This window comes from Seriola lalandi, unplaced genomic scaffold (assembly GCF_002814215.2).
Source record: "Seriola lalandi dorsalis isolate HSWRI2012SDOR001 ecotype SW California unplaced genomic scaffold, Sedor1 jcf7180002054694, whole genome shotgun sequence".
Classification (NCBI taxonomy): domain Eukaryota; kingdom Metazoa; phylum Chordata; class Actinopteri; order Carangiformes; family Carangidae; genus Seriola; species Seriola lalandi.
The window spans coordinates 2018433-2037278 of NW_019525247.1; the positions used below are offsets into that span (position 1 = coordinate 2018433).

The following is an 18846-nucleotide window of genomic DNA, read 5'->3' on the forward strand; positions in this document are numbered from 1 at the left end:
GCTTAACAGTGTTTAAAATTAATTGAAGATGAGGAGTTAGACATGATTGGTGGTGGAGGAGGTTTACTTTTCTATGGCACTAGTGAAAAAGTCATTCACTGTACATATTTTCTGTGAGGTCTATGATTCAGAAGAACCTGGCTTCTTCTCTGTCAGTGGTCAGCTAAAGCTTAAAAAAACTTTACACACCAAACTGTTCCAGGGGTTTCTGCAGCATATCTACCTTACAGCAAAACAATATAGGCTGGCCTGTACTGCTAGGTCTGCATTAGCAATACAAGTGAGGACAATGCTTGAACAGTGTTGAGCCAACAGTGCTTTAGAAATGACACCGCTGAGGCTTTACTGTGGGACACTCTGCCGGACAGGCACATGGGATTTTTGACAGCCTTTCAGGTGGGACGCAACACATTCTTTCACAGCCATATTGGAAATCATAGCAGCACAGACACATGACCACAAACTGCTTTACTTAATTCATTCATTCATTCATTCATTAATCATCACTTCATTAGATATATCTTACCAGGGCTGGGCAATTTTGAAGGTACCACTTTACAGTAAGACTACCCTTATAACGGATTTATGAATGCTTAATTATTAGGTTATTAATTCGGTTAACACTTCACTTAATCATAAATAAAATATTATAAACAAGTTATAACGCAGTTTTCATACATGATGCTCACTGTTTGGCAAGATCAAGTTAATACTTACTACTCATTAATCTTACTAATGAGTTACTACCATTTATAACTGGTAAGGAGCCTTATGGTAACTCATTAGTAAAAAGTGATGTGTTTTACACTTTACAATAAGACTCCTTTTATAAATGTTTGTAACTGATAAATAAATGGTTGCAAAAATTAGATGAAGAAACATGAAGATGGATGGAGGGAGGACAAAGAATGGGTGAGCAGCTCACCAGGTAATGGAAGGTTAGCACCTGTGTTGCACCTGGAATGCTAAAGTCCTAAAGAAGAGAACAACCAGCAAAAGCATCTCCATGTTAATCTCCTTTGTGCAGAACAATCTGATCAAAACCTGTGTGAATGAGGACGGCTGCTGATACATGTCAAGGTAAACAATACTTAGAGGATGAATCTGGTCATGTGATATAATTTTGACCACTAAGACGCTGACGGAGGTTAATTGCTAGTAACTTAACAAATATGTGATGAGCAAAGAAAGCTGAGTAACTAACGAGATATGAGGCTTAACAGTACAGAGACATGTGGGCTCACTATTTGGCAAGAGCTTATAAATGATTTAGTCTGTTAACAAGTTAACTACTAAAATGGTTATAAACCATTCATAAAACCTTTCCAGGGATAGTCTTGTTGTAAAGTGGTACCAACACTTCTGTGGCACGTTAAATAGTCTTGTTATAAAAGTTTTAAAACGCAAACAGTCTACAAAAACTAAAGCAAAGAGCTGGGTGTGAGGGAATACGTCTCTAGATAATGTGTTTCAACGTCTGGTGCTGGTGTGTTTTTGACATTTTTATCAATGACAGGTTGACCTTTCGCTGCTTCTTGCTTATTTGTTGTTTTATTTTCACTGCCTTTTTTACTTTTTGGTGAATTGAGCAATTTGGCGGAAGGCTCAGCCTTGTTTTCTGCTTTGGACAGATTGTTGCCCATTATACATCAGTACATCAAACAAACATACATAGAATTCAACAACATTTCAGCTGCATAAAGGTCTCCAAGCTTCATTTCTTTTTCAGTGTTGCTGGTTTGAAGGTTTAGACAAAATCAGAATATATTTTGTCCTGTGTACACAGCCTTTTTTATCTCTATTGGCGCCCTAGCTTCCAGGATCAGAAATCCAACGGAGCCCCTATATTTCCCACTGGATAAAGAGCAGGTGATCCCCGATCTTGATTTTAAACCAAGTTGATCTATTTCATTCTACACCAAAAACGTCTTTTCTATAGTTTAAGGGAGCCAGGTAAGGCATGACTTTAAAGTTTTGGACTTAACAGGCTGTAGTTATATTGAAATCCTGCCTTCGTGGCGTCAGATTGTTAGGGAAAGATCTTATCATCCGTCGTGAAGAAAGAGTACTGGAGTCCAGGATGTGTTATGCTGAGGGTGGATTCATCAATACAGTCTCCTGTGCTTGATGTCACCTCAAATCTGAAGAAGGAACCCCTAAGGACGGTCTTAATACACTTAGAGAGATTACTATATAGCTTCATTCCATAATTGATTGAATATCTAAAATAAGACGAAGAAGAGGGATGTGTGAATACATTATTGGTTCATTAACCATAAACAAGGAAACATAACTATATTCGCCCAAGTGCTGATTCTTAGAACATCCTGCCACTTGTTAATGACCATCCACAAGAGAAAATTCCCTCACATTAAGGATCTTCAACATGAGGATCCACTATATCAGAAACACAACCCAAGAAAAATCTTAAGAGGAAATTCTCATCAGGTGGTGTGTATACAGTCAAAACCACAGACCCAAACACATCTTTGTAGCATAGAGTACCGTGGTCTTACTATACATACTATGACACTTCTACTGGAGCTTATTCACTGGAGCACATTAGGTGTAAATGATTACTGTTGTTGTGATTAACATCAGCATGTGTTGATGATTATTGTTATGCTGCCTTACTTACACACCACATAAAATATTACTCAGTATTACTGATCCATCATGCTTTGCATTATGCTAGCACAAATTCTTATTCTTTAAACCATGTCGTTTGATACGATATATTTATGCGGAATTAAAGAATACGTCCTGCTCCGACAGAATATGCTTTCAAACACGTTTTGTGTAGTATAATATTTTGCTAATAAGCGAGTGAAGATAAAAATGACAGATATTTCAATGGGGTTCACTGAAGCGAGTGCTTTCAAACTAGACGTGGTCTTAGTAATGGCTACGTGTCGCACATATCAATCCAGCCCCTAAAGACCTTTCTCACAAACCCGTGATGAACAAAAAGCTTCAACGCCCAGGGATAATTATTAGTAATTATAACAGAATGATATACAACAAACAAGTTAGCAAATTAAGTTAGCTGAACCGGCTAAGTATAGCTACACTTACGTTATCAACGCAAGATAAGACTAACTGACTGGCTGTACATGGGTAACAATAAAGATAGGTGAACTGTAACTACACTACAGCAGGCTGACTAACGTGCTGTCTCAGTTAACACTAGTGAAAGTTGAACATGTTGCTGGTCAAACTTTACCTCTTTCATTCAGCGTCCTGCAAACCCGAATGTAAGTACGGTGCGTGTCGAGGACCAAATTGGCAGAAACGAGCAGAACACGCAAAAAAGAAACCAAAAAAGACCTGCCCTGTCTTAACATCTAGGCCTATGCATTAGAATATAAAAGTAGCATGATATAATTAGTACATGAGCAATTATTTGACAGTGTTTTTTATTTGGCAGAATTATCATTTTCCTATTTGAAAATAAGAATTAAGATTGGATTTTAAGTTTTTTATTTTATTTTATTTTATTTTATTTTTTTCATTTCAAAGTTGTCCATCTGTTTGTATGATATAAAAAAAAATCAAATTCAAGCAAATTATAGACTGTTTTTGTCAAAACATGGCTTTCATATAATTTTGATAGTTTATGCTATACCCAAACTTTAGATTTTAATATAAAATTTACTCTTAAGAATTCACTGCATTGATATATAAAGTTGAATTATTTTGAAATTATCAAAGGAAATGGCTGCTATTTAGTTCTAATTTTGACACTGTCTACTCTTGAAAATCTTTGAAATAAAACATTTTCTTTAATTGGAAGAGGAACACATTCTTATGTATAGTGGTCTTAATTTTTTGTTATTACATTTAATTGTAATTGTCAATGAGCAGAATATAGATGTAAATATTACAGAAGAATATTTACATATCAATTTAATCGGATTCATCAAAGCCACAGGAATAGCTTTCACAACTAAACAATATTGTTTATATGAGCAATCCAAATTGAATTTAATCTTGAAATTTCTATGACTTCAAATTTTACCATCTTCATCCATTAAATGAATTATAGCCAAACACCTGTCTCTGTTCAGCCCTATTCAAAGTATACCTGTTTTTCCATTGCGTAAAGTGAAATTATATTTATAGAGCATTTTCCGATGTACTCATACCTGCAGATGATAATCTGATAAAAGGCAATTCTGAGGGGTTTTCCCCTGGGACTTGAAGGCAACACAATTACAGGAAGGTTGCGGCCGCCTGATTGGAGGTCCGTGTGTCTGCCGCTCTGTTATTGGCCTTTTCCGTCTCGTGCTAAGGCTTGGCCCCAGCGGGTACACCAAGCTGCGCCTGCGCTCTACCCATCACAGCCATGAAGGTTGCGGAATTGAGCCAGAAAAATAACGGAAGTGAGAAGATTTTATATTCAAAATAAAAGAATGGAGCATAAACGTAATTTGTCATGTCATGAAGCTGTTTCTTTATCCATGTAGCTCAGTGTGGCAGCAGTTAAATAATTCATAGCCAGTCGCTAGAGGGACTTTAAAGTGTTGAGAATCAGTTTCATCATGCAAGGGAATAATACTCATGAAAAGTTTCTCAGAAAAGTTACACCACAAACTAGCAACACTAAACAAGCATCCCATGTGCATTTGAATCGCTAGATTAGGCCTATGATAAATACAAATAAACTTTAAATTTAAAGTAACATGAGCGCTGTGACTGATTTATTGATCGTTACAGTCATTTCAAGGAGCAGATATTTTATTCCAGTTGTTTTACACAGGTACATGGTCTTAATGTTGCTGTCAACCCCAGACCATGTCACGTGAGTGTTAAGTCCAATAATGAACAGTTTTAAATGGGCCAGAAAACAAATGTTACAACATTTACAGATTGAGTCACATATCCAACCTTGCTGACAGCTCAATAATGAGTACCACAGACAGGTAATAAGACACCACAACAAATGGTGAATTTCTGTGTTTTCAGTCATGTTTTATGAGGTAGCATAAAATAGTTATGGTTGTGACTATCTATGGGATGATTGCAGTATTTTTAGACTATATGTAAATTTTAGGTCACCAATAAATAAATGAACAAGTGAATAAAGTATTTTGGGAAATTTTATTTCTTGTAGTTTTAGGTGTACTTTGAAACTACCTACACTACCTATTTCCATTTTGGTAAATAAAATTTTAAATATAAATGTGAAAAATTATAATTTTTAAACAATTTTAGAGACTTTGATTTTGGTGTCTGGTGAAAATTTTCAGAAGCTTAAAGGGGGGGCTTGGACTTGCCTTGGACTTTATTAAATTAATCAAATGCAGATACCATGGGATGTCAGTGCGTATTGATTAATAAAGAAAAAGATATCTTAAGATGTGTTCTGTAATTAGCGGTATTCATAGCACATCTTTACCGCAAGGGATTTATTTTGAAAGCCAAGAGCGGGAAATGTCTCGGTAATTACGGGTGATTGACAGCCGGCGAGCCTTTGAAAGTCTTGAGTCTGACTTCAGTTCAGGAGAGACCATGTCCGCCGTCATAGGCAAGCTACACTCACCTCTGCTCTCATTTAAAACTCATTCTTCATGAAATAACAGTAACTTGGGGCCTGCAGGATGGCCAACTCGGTGAGTAGTCTGCGAGAGAACTCGCCCGCCTGTCCGGTCTAACGCAGCATGTTTGGACGTTTTGCTGTTTTTGTCACACCGGAGGAGTCGGTGGCTTTTAGTCCGTAACGAGGATACAGCTAGCTAGAGCCGATACGTGCCGCTATTCCTGAATGAGCTTTGTAATGCAAAATTCCCCTGAAAAACATTGCAATTTTAATATTTTGCTGCTCACTGGCAAAAATGTGTGTTTTTCTCATGCGTAAATTTAGTAGTTACATCCGCACTTTAATTCGGCATAATGTTGCACACAATGCATAAAGAATAAATTTTAAAATCGGGTGTGATGTCAACTTTCTCCAGGGGTTTTCTTGTTAATCCCATCACATTGCATTTGAACAGCTGTGCAACATTATGCATTTGGAGCTAATTTCAGTAGTTTAAAGTGTGTGGAAACGTGATGATTCAAGCAGGGTATTCAGAATTTTCACGTAGGTTCAAGCTGACAGTACAAAATGGTAAGTCAGGTTTTCCAAATGTGTCGCAAAGTGACATTAAATCTGAACATTTTTGAACGGAGTTCTGCTTGCAAGAGTCAAGGAAACATGATTGTTTTAAAAGCAGCATATCAGTCCGTAGAAAGGGTCATTTGAACGTCGGCTTTTGGGTTTGTAGTTTCTCTGTAAATTGTGATGAACATTTTCAGACTCTGTAAAACACGTGTAGTGCTGAGTTTTCAGTAACCCAACATCATTGTGTTTGACAGGGTGCTGTTCAGGTGAAACTAGAACTTGGTCACCGTGCCCAAGTCAGAAAGAAACCCACCGTGGAAGGCTTTACCCATGACTGGATGGTGTTCGTCCGAGGACCAGAGCACAGCAACATTCAGCACTTTGTGGAGAAAGTAGTTTTTCACCTGCACGAAAGCTTTCCTAAACCAAAAAGAGGTAAAAAAAAAATTATTTCTGCTGCTGTGTTTGGTGTTTTCCTTTGCCCTGTTTCTGCAGGGCAGCTTGGTTTCATGTGTTGTTTCCAACTAATGGGCAGGGTTCAAACCCTCATATGAGCAAGCATTGTGTCCTTGATCAGCCATGGAGTTGCTGCAGCAGACTGTGACCTCTGACATTCTCGATGGTGGCAGATAAAAGTGAATTTTCTTGTGTTTTTAAGTATCGCTCTGCTGTTAAAATAAATTGCTCAAATGCACATTGTGGAGAAAAGACCGTCTTTTTTGGTTCTTTGAATAGTGGTGCATTTAATGTCCTTCTGGAAAGTTTTTTTTAGTGACAAATGACAAGTTTTCTGAGTAATTCTCAGACGACAGAATGGAAAGGTTGGAAATAATGTTTTATTGATAAAATGCATTTTGTGTTGTGTTGATGTCATTTTGGAACATTTCAGCTTTTCTTCTAAATGTCACTGCATGTACATGTGTTGGTTTGAAACCCTGCCAGACAGAGGTAATTGCATGCAATGTTGCTTTTAGACATGAAATAGATCCACCCTGTATGTAAGAGCTGTTTGGTTGGGGGGTATAAGTGTCGAGGCAAAGCAGTTACGGGTATAACTTGTGGATATTTACTTGGTTTTGGTTGAATGGTTGGTTGCAGGCCTGAGGGCGCTCAGTGAGCCTGAAATACAAGTACTGCCAAATAGGAAGTGTTTAAAATCAAGTTTAGACTGATAATTGCTTTTCATCATGAAATCAGCTGTGTGGTCTCCCCACCACAAACATATATGCACACATGCTACACTGTAAGAAGAACAAGGTAAAATGTACAGTAACTAGTTGGCAGCAATTAGCAAGTAAGTTGCAGTAGTACATTCTGTCTGCTTTGTGTAAATTTAACCTCAGTACCTAGAAAATACTGTAATTTTTATTTCAGTAATAATTACAGTACTGTAACTCATCACAGTAATAGGGTGATGTATGGTTTATCACGGTAAATATTAGACTACTGTAACAAGCGTTTTTGTATTAATTTTAATACTGCAAATGGATAACTAAAATAATTACATACTGTAAAATGAAGACACTGTTTTTGTCGAAAAAAAAATCATTTTTTGTATCACTTCATTGAACTTTAAACGTTTTACATTTGATAATACATAGGCACTAAACAGATCTTATTTTGCGTTTTTCATTTTGTAAACATTTATTTGTAAACAAAACTACTTTCCTCAACATAGGAATCCTTCCTCTTTGTTCAAGTTACCCTGACAATGTGAACTGCATGGCCTGGAATTATTTAGTCACTTTCAAGCATATTTAGAGTTTCAAAAGTGATTGACATAATATCTTGGTTTTAGTTAATTTGACTTTCCTTCTAGAGGCAAATATAAAAGAGTCAAATGTCTCCTAGTAACATTGATTAGGTGTAGAAAACTGTCGAGTATATTTTCAATCAATTTTTACAAACGAAACAGTAAGTTCCAAGCAGTGGAAGTGAGTAAATGTTCAGTTAAAAGTGGAAAGGTATAAAAATGAGTTAATGAAATTTGAACTACAAACTGAGGAATTTAAAGCAATAAAATGTCCAAGACTGACTTTACTGTTCCTGAACTGTATTCTTCTCCCTGGACTGGATACTTCTTTCTGTGATCCTCTTCCTGAGCTGGAGTCTTCTTCCCTGTAATGGAAGGAGAAAAAGGAATTAGTTACTGATGTAGAAATTGAAAGTGCAATAGCATAGTACAACAGCACATAACACACACCAATAAACACAGCTGTGTCTTCATGGCTTCAGAGGATAGTACAGTGACTTACGTTCATTTCGTTGGGACTTACTCTAAAATTAACCGTAACTACAACTTGCCTACCCTTAAAAATGAATTACATGTAGTCTCACCTGGCTGGTCGGTTGTTCTTCCACTCATGTGACTCATTCTTTCATTGGATCATCTTGCCAGTCCTTCTGCACTCGGACCTTGGAAGCACACTTACTCTGCTCTGGATTTATCCTGACCAAACATTATGCAAAGGTCTTTACAATACATTACCCCGGCCAAGGACAAAAACTTAAAGTTGGAGGACAAATCCGCCATTTCTTTGCTCCCAGAACGGACTCTCTGAAACTGAAGAACTCTGAAAATGACTCTGACTCTAAACATTAAGTTAACACTGCTCAGAATTTGACCTGATAGGGTTTAACATTTAACATATAAAGCAAAATAACTTAAAAACACCTAAAAATGTGGCATACAATACTGACATAACATTAGATAACCTGTTAGGTCACCCCTCAAATACTACTACTATAAACATAATTAATATGTGCGGCAGCTGGTGCAATATGTGGTTTAACACATGGCATGTAAAACTATATTTTATTAAGATTAGCACATTTATGCAACAGAATCTATTGCAACTCAGTGTAAGAAAATAGCTGGTGATATCTTCTGTAGTATCACTACATGGGAAATACTCAGCCTGAAAGAAATTAGCCAAATGGTGGAATAAATAACCCCATGAAACTTAACAATTGGGATTTATTATGGTTCCACGAGTTGGGAAGGAGACATCAAGCATTTGGTCATTATACAGTAATAATGCTCCAGAACTAGGTGATATGTGACACGGAAAAGTGTCTTATCCTGATGTTTTAGAAGTTTAGTATTTTTGTTTTTTGAAAAATGATCAATTGATTATCAAAATAGTTGCAGATGTATTTTCTGTTGATTTGATGCTGTCAGCTTTTGTTGCAGGATGTCTTTGCTCTAAATCTGCTGTCTGAAATTGCGTCTCACTGTTTTGTTATTACGGCCAAAGATACTGCGTTACATTTGTGATTATCATTACAGAATCACAGTGTATAGGAGCCTCACGTCTTTGTGGTCTGACCTGCTTTGCTGTGTGAGTTAATGGAGTCCTGATGGAGCGAGATCAGTTCAAATATCCTGTGGTTGACGTTTCTTGACCCACTTCATCCTTTAAGGAGTTTCAGGATTGTTTGTTGAGGCTGGTACTGGGCATCAGTCCAGCGTTGACTCCTCAGGTTGTACCTCATGTAATGACAACGGACAAGAATATTTAGTTAATTGATTCCCGCACAATGATGTGGCAAATTATACAACAGTTAGTTCTGACCAAGCAATTTGTTTGGACAAGAGTCATTCCATGAGTGCTGATATAGAGTGCAACAGCACTGGGACTTTTAACTACATGTATCACTCCGCTTTACAGGTGTTCTATTAACTGTTAATTAGCGTTACATTAATGGTCGTTATCTATCTTAGATTGTAACAAACTTTGCAAAGATTAATGTATTTCTGGAAATAACATTTGAATGGAATAATGTGTGGTGGTCAGAAGAGGATGAAGGGAAGAAGCCTGGATGCTTCAGCGCACACCTCCAGGTGTGCTCATATGATATCAGCCGACCTCGACAAATTAGACAAAAGCAAAAATGAAGCTAACACTGTGAGGCAAACAACATGAGCTTTGAACTGCTTTCAGACTCGGCTAGGTCTCAAAAATATAAACCATGAAATTCAGTCCGTTTAGAAGCCTGAGCTTAATGCAGTCTTTAGGGAGTTTTATGGATCCATCCGGACAACTAGTGTGAAGGTCAGGAAAATGTTTATGTGTTGCTTAGCAACAGTCCAGTACTAGTCCAGTTGAGGAACTATTTGTGTTGGCCTAGCCAAATAAATTGTACAGTGACTTACAACAACTGAAGTAAACAAACAAATCATTATCTGTTGTTGCTTATTACTGTTAATTAATATGACACTCGAACTGTTAGAATATCAGCCGTGTTAATATTCAGTACAACATCACTCCCTCTCATGTGATATTGCTTAATTCTTCCAGGAGTTTTGCGGTGATGTAAATTTGGACCAGTATGTCAGTAGGCCAGTTTGTCTTTTTAGAAAATGTCTGCTGGTCGGTGACGATCACCTGCAGGCACATTAGATCTTTAACATTCATTTATATAAGAATGAAGTAACAGTTATTTTCACTGATGATTAATCTGGCATTTCATTTCTTGATTGATGATTTGGGAAAGAAAAAATCTGTTCTTTGTTCCCCAGTCCTGCTGTACCCAGCAGTGTCAAGTACAGTTTCATTAGAAAAGACTGAAGCTTGTGCACTTCTAGTATCAGCATGGCAGCATAGGAAGGAGCTCTTGCACTGGTAGAAATAAAACCCTGTAATTCAAGTTCCTAACTGGGTGGAAGTGATTTAACTAAGACAAAAATAAAAACTGTAGAGCCACGTCATGGGGCAACATGGTGCTGTGAATGTGAAAAGAAGGCAAAGCAAGCAGAGCCCACACAGGTTAAAATGGCAACAGGATGGAGGATGAGCCTTCACTCACTACAATCGGCTCCCTCTGAAAAGTGATGAGGGAGGTGGTAGCTGAGGCAGGACCTTATATCATAAATGAAAAAAGAATCATTCCAAGTCTGACTCTGTTTTCAAGAAGATCTGAAAGCACAACTGGGCAAGCTAACAACTGAAATCTACCAGCAGATCAAAGGACAGATGGAGGAGGTCGCTAAACGTCTGGGAGAAATAGACAGGAACATGGTGGGGGAAGGAAGAAGTGAAACATTGGAGGCAAAGACCGACTCATCCAGAAGTCACTCAGGGATAAAATCACTGTCTTAGAAGGACGTTCTCAATGCAACAATGTACAGAAAACACAGAGGACTCTTCCACGCTACGATTTGTGGAGAACATGTCTCAGTTGGAATTGGGGGATGTTACGGGCCTGTGTCAGGAAAAGAGCTTTTGAGTTGAAAGAGCTTAGCTGCTACACCACGTTTAAAGGTTGGGTGAGGTTCCTACAGTTCACTGTTGAGGAGGAAATCCTTTATGCTAATTGGAAGAAAAATATGTACATCCAAGGCAGGCAAGAACGTACAGCAAAGGAGGAAGGAATACACTCAGGAAAAGAGGATACCTTTCCAGACTGCACTGACCCTGATGTGCGTGTGCTTTGATTTAACCATGGTTACATACAGCAGCACAGTGGGAGCCGCGGCAGATTTAAGAAGGCAAGGCTTTATCATGGGACCATTACCAGTGAGCAGATCCAAGCACATCAGCGTGGAAACCATCACCAAACTCCAGCCCTGGAGTACAACTCGGACACGAGGACTCAGAAACGCACATGACGACCAGGAAAGCACACATTAGAATATCGGGGAATTCCAGAGGCCATACTAATGAACTGATGTTAACAGTTAGCTGCCTCCATCCTTTTCTGTTTTTGTTACTCACTTGACCCCCTCTTTTTTTTTTTTTGTACTGCAGAGGGGTCCCACCTAGTGGCAGTTCCCCCTCCACACAGAGAGATGACAAGGAACCTTCTGAATTGAAAGCCCGGTTTTGAAAAGAAATGGCTGAACTAACAATGTACCTGGAACATAATGATAATGGAGAGGTCGATCCAGCCATTCTGTGGGATGCAGCCAAAGCCTTTCTCAGAAGGAAAATCAAAGTCAAAAAGTTGTTAGACCTGGAAGAACTACTGAAGAACTTGGAGAAAACTTATAGCATTTATAAAGACCCTTCTAAACGTGAGCAAATGAGTCCAGTTAAACAGGAGATAAAAGACAATTCTTAGTGAGGAAGTTGACAAAAAGCTTAGATTCATGAAGCAAAGGTGAAACCGGATCTAAAGCATCCAAGTTACTTGAATTGATACATAGGAAACAGCAAGAAATACAATTCATAAAACAAGGGACCCCTTAACAAACAAGAAAACTACTAAATTGGAAGAAATTCAGGAATTGTTTGAAGCATACTGCAAATCATTACACCAAGGCGGACTAACAATCCAAGAATTACTGGCCTCATTTGACGTCCCTCCTATCTGAAATCTCAATAGAGGAAATTGATAGTGTAATTTCAGGCCTCAGTGCTAACAAATCCGCAGGCTGTGATGGCGTCCCTCCAGAATGGAGAGAACCATTGCGCCTCTTAAAGCCTCTTTTAATTACACCCTGAATGGCAGAGCTCTCCCACCATCATGGAGGAAGCATTTATATAACTCATACCAAGGGAAAGGTTGGATGGACTCTAAAGTATATAGACCAATTAGTGTTTTTAACACAGATTATGAACTATATGCAGCCATATTAAGAGACAGTAATGTCTTTCCTGATAGATAATGACCAGACAGGCATTATAAGGAATAGACAAGCATAGGAGAGTCCTCATGTGATTGATCACATTTCTGAAGGCGTCTTTAAGCTGAAAAGCAAGCTCAACAACTTCTTGGGAGATGCATGAATGACTTTGGAAAACTGTCCTTTCCTGCGTGGGATAAGAAACGCATTTTAATCAGTATTGTTAACAAAAGTTCCACTTCTAGAACTTTTTTTCTTGTGATCCAGGAACTTTTTTAAAACCTCAAGAACCTTTTTAAGGGCTCAGGGACCTTACATGTGTTTTGACTGGCAGTAGCGGGGTCTATGTTTAGTTCTGCTGTATTGTTCCTGAAATCAGATGAGTTTAAACATGGTAGAAATGTAGAAAACACATTGCTGAAGGAACTTTTTAATTCCTTCAGTAGTTCCTGGACTTAATATCCTGGGACATTTAGGGGGATATTGGGCATTAATGTATGCCTGTTGCCTCCTAGCGTGTTTTTTTTTTTTTTTTCCCCAACATGTGAAAATGGTCTTTCTGAGCTGCTGGGAACATCTGAGTGTTCTCATAGTCCATGTGTCAGGTATCTGTTTATAACTAGCTTAGAAATTGATGTACGTCAAAGCTGTCCAAAGATGTGTTTTGAGTCAGGTTGAGTGCTACAGAAAGTTCCTTTACCACTGTGCCTCTAAGCAGTCTATGCATCAAACTCCTATCTGCTGACATGGAACCTTCAGCGCTTTGTTTTTCTCTAAAAAGGCCTTTGATTACAAGGTAGCAAATGAGTTCTGGCTTGTGCACACTGCATCCGTCTCCCGGCTCTTTAGCTCCAGCCCAGTCTTTATAAATGTGAGATTTGGCCCGAAGACTTTGGTTGAAAGCCCAGCAGGAGAATACTTAACCTTCATGATGACATATGCCATGAGAGCTTTCCAGTGCTGGAGAAGTCTTTGTTGCCTCTGTGTTTTTACATGGTGACAAATCGCGGGCCAAAGACGCTTCTGATCCATTGTGTCATCAGATGCTCTCCAGTGTTTCTAGTTGAAACACAGCCCAGATCAGAAGGAATGAAACTGCTCAAGTGAAGTTAGTATTTTGTTTCATTGAAGCTACCGTCACCCACTCTTCCCGTCTCTCTCAGTCTGGTCAAAGGTTTACATTTAGTGACATGACTGTAGACTTGATTCAGAACTAATTTGCATGTTGGTTGTGTCTCCATCTGTTGAGGTTAACATCTGTGCTAGGCGCTATTAATCAACTTTTATTTTCGATTATGATTTTGGCCTTCAATGATTATTAAAACAAGATAATCGAGAGAAAATGATTATTGAGCCGCATTCTCTTTCACAACCCCCCCCCCCCTACTTTTCCGCTCTCAGTAGGCTTCATCATCAATCTGTGCACAGATTGATGATGAATGATCTCACACTGTTTGATCAAAGCTTGTTACAGTCCAGGAAGGTTTTTTTTATTTTGGGATAAAGCATTATAATTCATGTTCTACCTTTTGACAGCACGCAGATTCTCTCTGAACACATGCAAATGTAGGAAGAGTAACAGTTTTCCGTTTTCAAAAATGCAAAGCAACAAAGGTGGTGGATAATGATTTGAGGACCATCTGTCCAGGTCAGATTTTTGGTCTGGCACCGTTTTGGATTTCAGTCAATTCAACTTGACAAAATGAAGCTTGATATGAATTAGAGCTGAACAGTTCTAATCTATTGGATAGACAGAAAAATACTTAGCTGTTTTGATGTTCAAGTGATTCAAATGTTGTCTAGTTAAAGCTTCTCGATTGTGAGGAGCAGCTGTTTTGATATATATTTGTATGTATTGGAGGAACAAGACATTTAAAGATGTCACCTTCTCAGGTTTCAGTTAATCAAATGAGAGGATTGTTGACAGTAAATAGAATAACTTTAGCTTCTGGACTGTTGGTGAGACAAAACAAGAAAATTGAAGATGACCACAGGCTGAGAAATTTCAAAATTAATTATAAATAATTGCCAGGAGGCGCTGTAGACATTTAATCAACCAAATGATTAATTGATAATCTAAATAAATGTCAATATGGCTGTAAAGTATCTCAGTTCTTCTTGCGTTGCTTAATTATTCCTAATATGACAATGACTATCTCGGATGATCTGGTTAATTCCCATCCAACCAGCTTTCTTTTTCAAATGCAAGTGGCAGGAAGCTCGTCGTAACTAGTTTAGTTTTTCAGTCATGTTTGCTTTCCACAGCAGGGTGAGAAAGGTGTTCACACTCTCCAAGACATGGTAGGGCAACAAGGTCTCTCCTTTAACCGCCTGCACTTTTCTCCTTTATTTATTTATTTATTTATTTATTTGAATGTACTGTTGTGTGCAGTAAAGCGGTTCAAGGTGTCCCATGAGACACTGATTTGGAAACTACTCCCTTCGTTTGACTCGGCACCAAAGCTCAAAACAGTGGTAATGTCTCTGAGATATTAACACTTCCTCAGATATCCCTGTCGTCCAGAAATCCAAACATCTAATTGTAAGACTATCAATTCATTCATAGGTTTTATCTCTCACCTTGATTGATATTGTGACTTTTGCCCAAATTATACCATTGGCACTTGTCCTCCTTTGGTGTGGCAGTGCTCAGGGGTTCATAGATTTGGCCAAAATGTCTCAAGTATTATGTCTAATGTTAATGGGAGACTATTCCCTCACTCAGTGTCTGCTGTTACTGAATGACAACTCCTCTTTGTAGCTAACTACAAATGACAGGCATCTCTCATGGCAGTTTGTCGTTGTGGATGAGGGAACAGCTCTCTGCTTACCAGGATATTGCACAGCTGGAGCTTTTCACAGCTCCAGTACATTTTGCCAAAACACACAATATTATTTGCTTGTCAAAGCTGCTAGAGAAAATCAGTGCTTTATTGTGCTTATTGTTTTTATGTGTGGTTAATTGTCTTCTTCTGACGTGCTTTCGTGTGTTTGCTTGCTTACTTGTTTAGAATGTCATCCATATTTACTACATGTATAGTCTTTGGTTACTTAATTCTTTAAAAGCTATTTCTGTGGATGGCATCATGGATGTTGGAGGAGAGCATGATTTGTAATTCCCTTTGTGTCTGATTGCTGTTCCTTCATATCTATAATGGTGATGGGATCCCTGAGTAGCAGGGGGGGGGGATTTGGAAAATAGATATTTTGTAATGGTAGTTTGCTAATGTTTGGGTTTTTTTGTTTTTATTAAGTACTTCAGTACCTTAAGTACACTACCTTGGTTCATCATGTTCTGGGTTAGAGGTTGCAAAGAAACTTTGCCTGGTCTGCCTCTTATCACTATCATGATGCTTCCTGTTCCTTTATATAAATAATAAATAACTGAATACAAAAAAATAAATAAAAGCTATGATTCCGTTTCCAAATTTATAAAATATAGAGAAGCAGTGAAACCTTATATCTGAGAAGCTGGAACTAGAGAATGAATGACATTTTTGCTCGATAAGTTTATCCATTGATTAATCATCAACTGTTGTCTATTAACTAATTAAAATAAAACTATTAACAAAATGAGTTGTTGATCAGCACAGTCTGCCCTGCTGTTGAGTCTGACCCTCCCTTCCTTACTGTACATGGTATCTTGACATGTGAGAAATAAAACTGCTGTTTAGTGGCAGCATCCTTTATACCTGACACATAAAATACAATAGTATAATTATGTATTCCAAAAAACAACTGAAACTTAAAATACAATAATATAATTAAAAACACTAATGAAATCCCTGCGATAATATTGTATATCCTGACATTTGGGCTGGATTGTATTCTGGATATCTCAGTGGTACTGAATGTGGCCACAGCTCCCTGCACCATTAACCCTCCTCTCTTTTCCTCTCACAATGTTTAGTTCAGTCCACGTTCCAGCTGTTGAATGTTTTTTGAACCGTTTTTCACTCACCTGTGTGTCCGACATGGTGACTTGCCATCTGCTGGAAAATAAAATGGGAGTCATTTAGACACATCATAAGCACAAAGTAAATCTGTCAAAAGAAGCTGAGTTCTTTGTGCTGAGCTTGGAATCTATAGGTAATATTTTTTTCTTTTACTTTCATGGACAGCGGGAGTATTTGTGGAGCGGCAAGAAAATAGCTGTGATTGGTTTCATACTGTGTCACCGTGGAAACCTGATATTTAGTGTGAGGAGTGAGTTGGTGCAGGGAGTAAGAGCCCATCTCAAACTAAATGGGCTGGAACATCGTTTTTACCTCTCCCTGTTTCTCCTGGTTTGTGCAGGCAAGATTTGACTGATGACTTTTTCATGCTTGAATTAATTATTTTTTCATCACGTCATTGACACTAAAAGAAAATTGGATCCTTAAAACTGCCCTGATGCATTTGAATGCAGGTTCTGTGTGCTGAGGTGCCGCCACCTTAATGTTGCTTTACATAACTGACTGCAGCAATAGATGAAGGGGGGTCAGGTGTGTGTAGCTTTGCATCATGATTCAGCAGCAGGAAAGCATTTCTTATGTGAAGCAGGGATACCCGATGGCCTGTCACAGACCGTTTGGGGGGGGGGGGCATAATCACATTTCAAAGTCTCTGAAATCTATCTGTGCCACTTGGCTCATGTGTAGGTTTAATTTTTGTTGGTATTTGCTGGAAACAGGTGGACTCACGTAGCACGCTGAAACAGCTTCTGCACATCAGCTGTTTCTTTATTGCTCAGAGTCTGTTCTTCTTATCAACATGTCATCACTTAAATTAATCTCTGTGCACATTCGCAGTGGAGTAGTCAAAACATAGAACGCAGTCAGGATAAGAAAGTGATGGCTTCCTCCCACACTCTCAGTGATTTGTTGTGCAGCCCAGAGTAGCTGCCAGACGCACATTAAGATTAATGACGAATCAGTCAGTAAAGCTGCCACCGTGCTTCATCATTGCCATGCGGTCAACGGGCCAGCGTTGAGGTGTTGCTATGGAGATGGGCCAAATGGCAATGCAGTTTGAACAAATGGAGGTAAAAGAAGCTCTTTGGAACCAGTGAAGGAGGTACTATTTTGCCAATAGGCAGCAGCAGCTCATGCTGCTTAAGCACCTCATTCGGAGCCTCGGCTGCCGTTTAATCTACTCTGGAGATGGCATCTATTCAAAGGTGTTTGTGATATTTCAGAGGATTGTCACTTTTATAGAAAGATGTAAGATGGTGTAATGGGCGCGAAATGGGCCAAAAAGAATCCGAGAGTCTTTGCAGAGCAGGAAAGACACACATGAGCCAAAGTTGTGTTTGTGTGTTTTAAGGCCAAGGTGCTTTTTGTTACAGGAGAAACCAAAATAGGGTGTGGTGGTGTTCTGTTTGCCTGATCTGGCTCTAATATCACTGCAGCTTTAACCAAACCAGACCTAATATTACCATGCGATACTCACCTGCAATGGCATACCTTCAGTTTAGACATGAGACATATAGCATTCAATATTATTAGCATTATAAATCAGAGATTAGTTCCATGGTTTGGCATGTGGCTCCTTGTCTGCTGAGCAGGAGAAATAAAGAAAGACAGAAGAGAACGTGTTTGTCATTTATTTAACAAAATGAAAACATGAATCCATCCACGGCTGCAGCTTGTGCTCATTTATACAGGGCTGTGTATAATTCTTGCATGACTGCAGTTTGTGCTTATGTATACATGGCAGTGGGTAATTCTTGGATGACTTCAGGGCATGCTTGTTTATACAGGGAAGTGTATAATTCCTGTATGACTACAGCTTGTGTTCATATGTATACAAGGCAGTGTATAATACTGGGACAATGGCAGCTTGTAATTATTTATACAGGGTAGTTGATAAATCCTGGATGAAGCTTGTATCCGTATAATTCCTGGACTTCTGCAGCAGTCGATGCAGGGCAAACACGACTATCTGACTGATGATGCACACGTGAACATTACAACAGGGTTGAAATATAATGGTAGATGTATTTCGGTTATGCCATCTTTTGACTGTTAACTGTCCCATTGGAACGCTCTTTTTATGTTGGTTAAGGTTAATTCTACAGTAATTAAATGGTTCACAGGCGCAATCAAGCTCTGAACTTCCTGTACCCAACAGTTCAGGATGAAACCATGTACGTTTACACCTTTATGCTTCTCTCCTGTCTTGAAGATGAGCACAT

General features: G+C 38.5%; 2 protein-coding genes across 3 annotated transcripts in view; one reads left to right on the top strand and one right to left on the bottom strand.

Moving 5' to 3' along the window:
• focad (focadhesin) overlaps nt 1–3290 on the bottom strand; it is a 53105-nt gene extending 49815 nt beyond the window's left edge. The window contains exon 1 of the mRNA XM_023423838.2: nt 3224–3290. The gene's annotated coding sequence lies outside the window, so the exon portion shown is untranslated. The remainder of the gene's footprint in view (nt 1–3223) is intronic.
• Nucleotides 3291–5497: 2207 nt separating this feature from the next.
• mllt3 (MLLT3 super elongation complex subunit) overlaps nt 5498–18846 on the top strand; it is a 58450-nt gene continuing 45101 nt past the window's right edge. For both annotated transcript variants that reach the window (XM_023423788.2, XM_023423789.2), the window contains exons 1-2: nt 5498–5612; nt 6358–6538. In XM_023423788.2, coding sequence (XP_023279556.1) covers nt 5601–5612; nt 6358–6538 — 193 coding nt within the window. In that variant the 5' untranslated portion in view covers nt 5498–5600. The remainder of the gene's footprint in view (nt 5613–6357; nt 6539–18846) is intronic.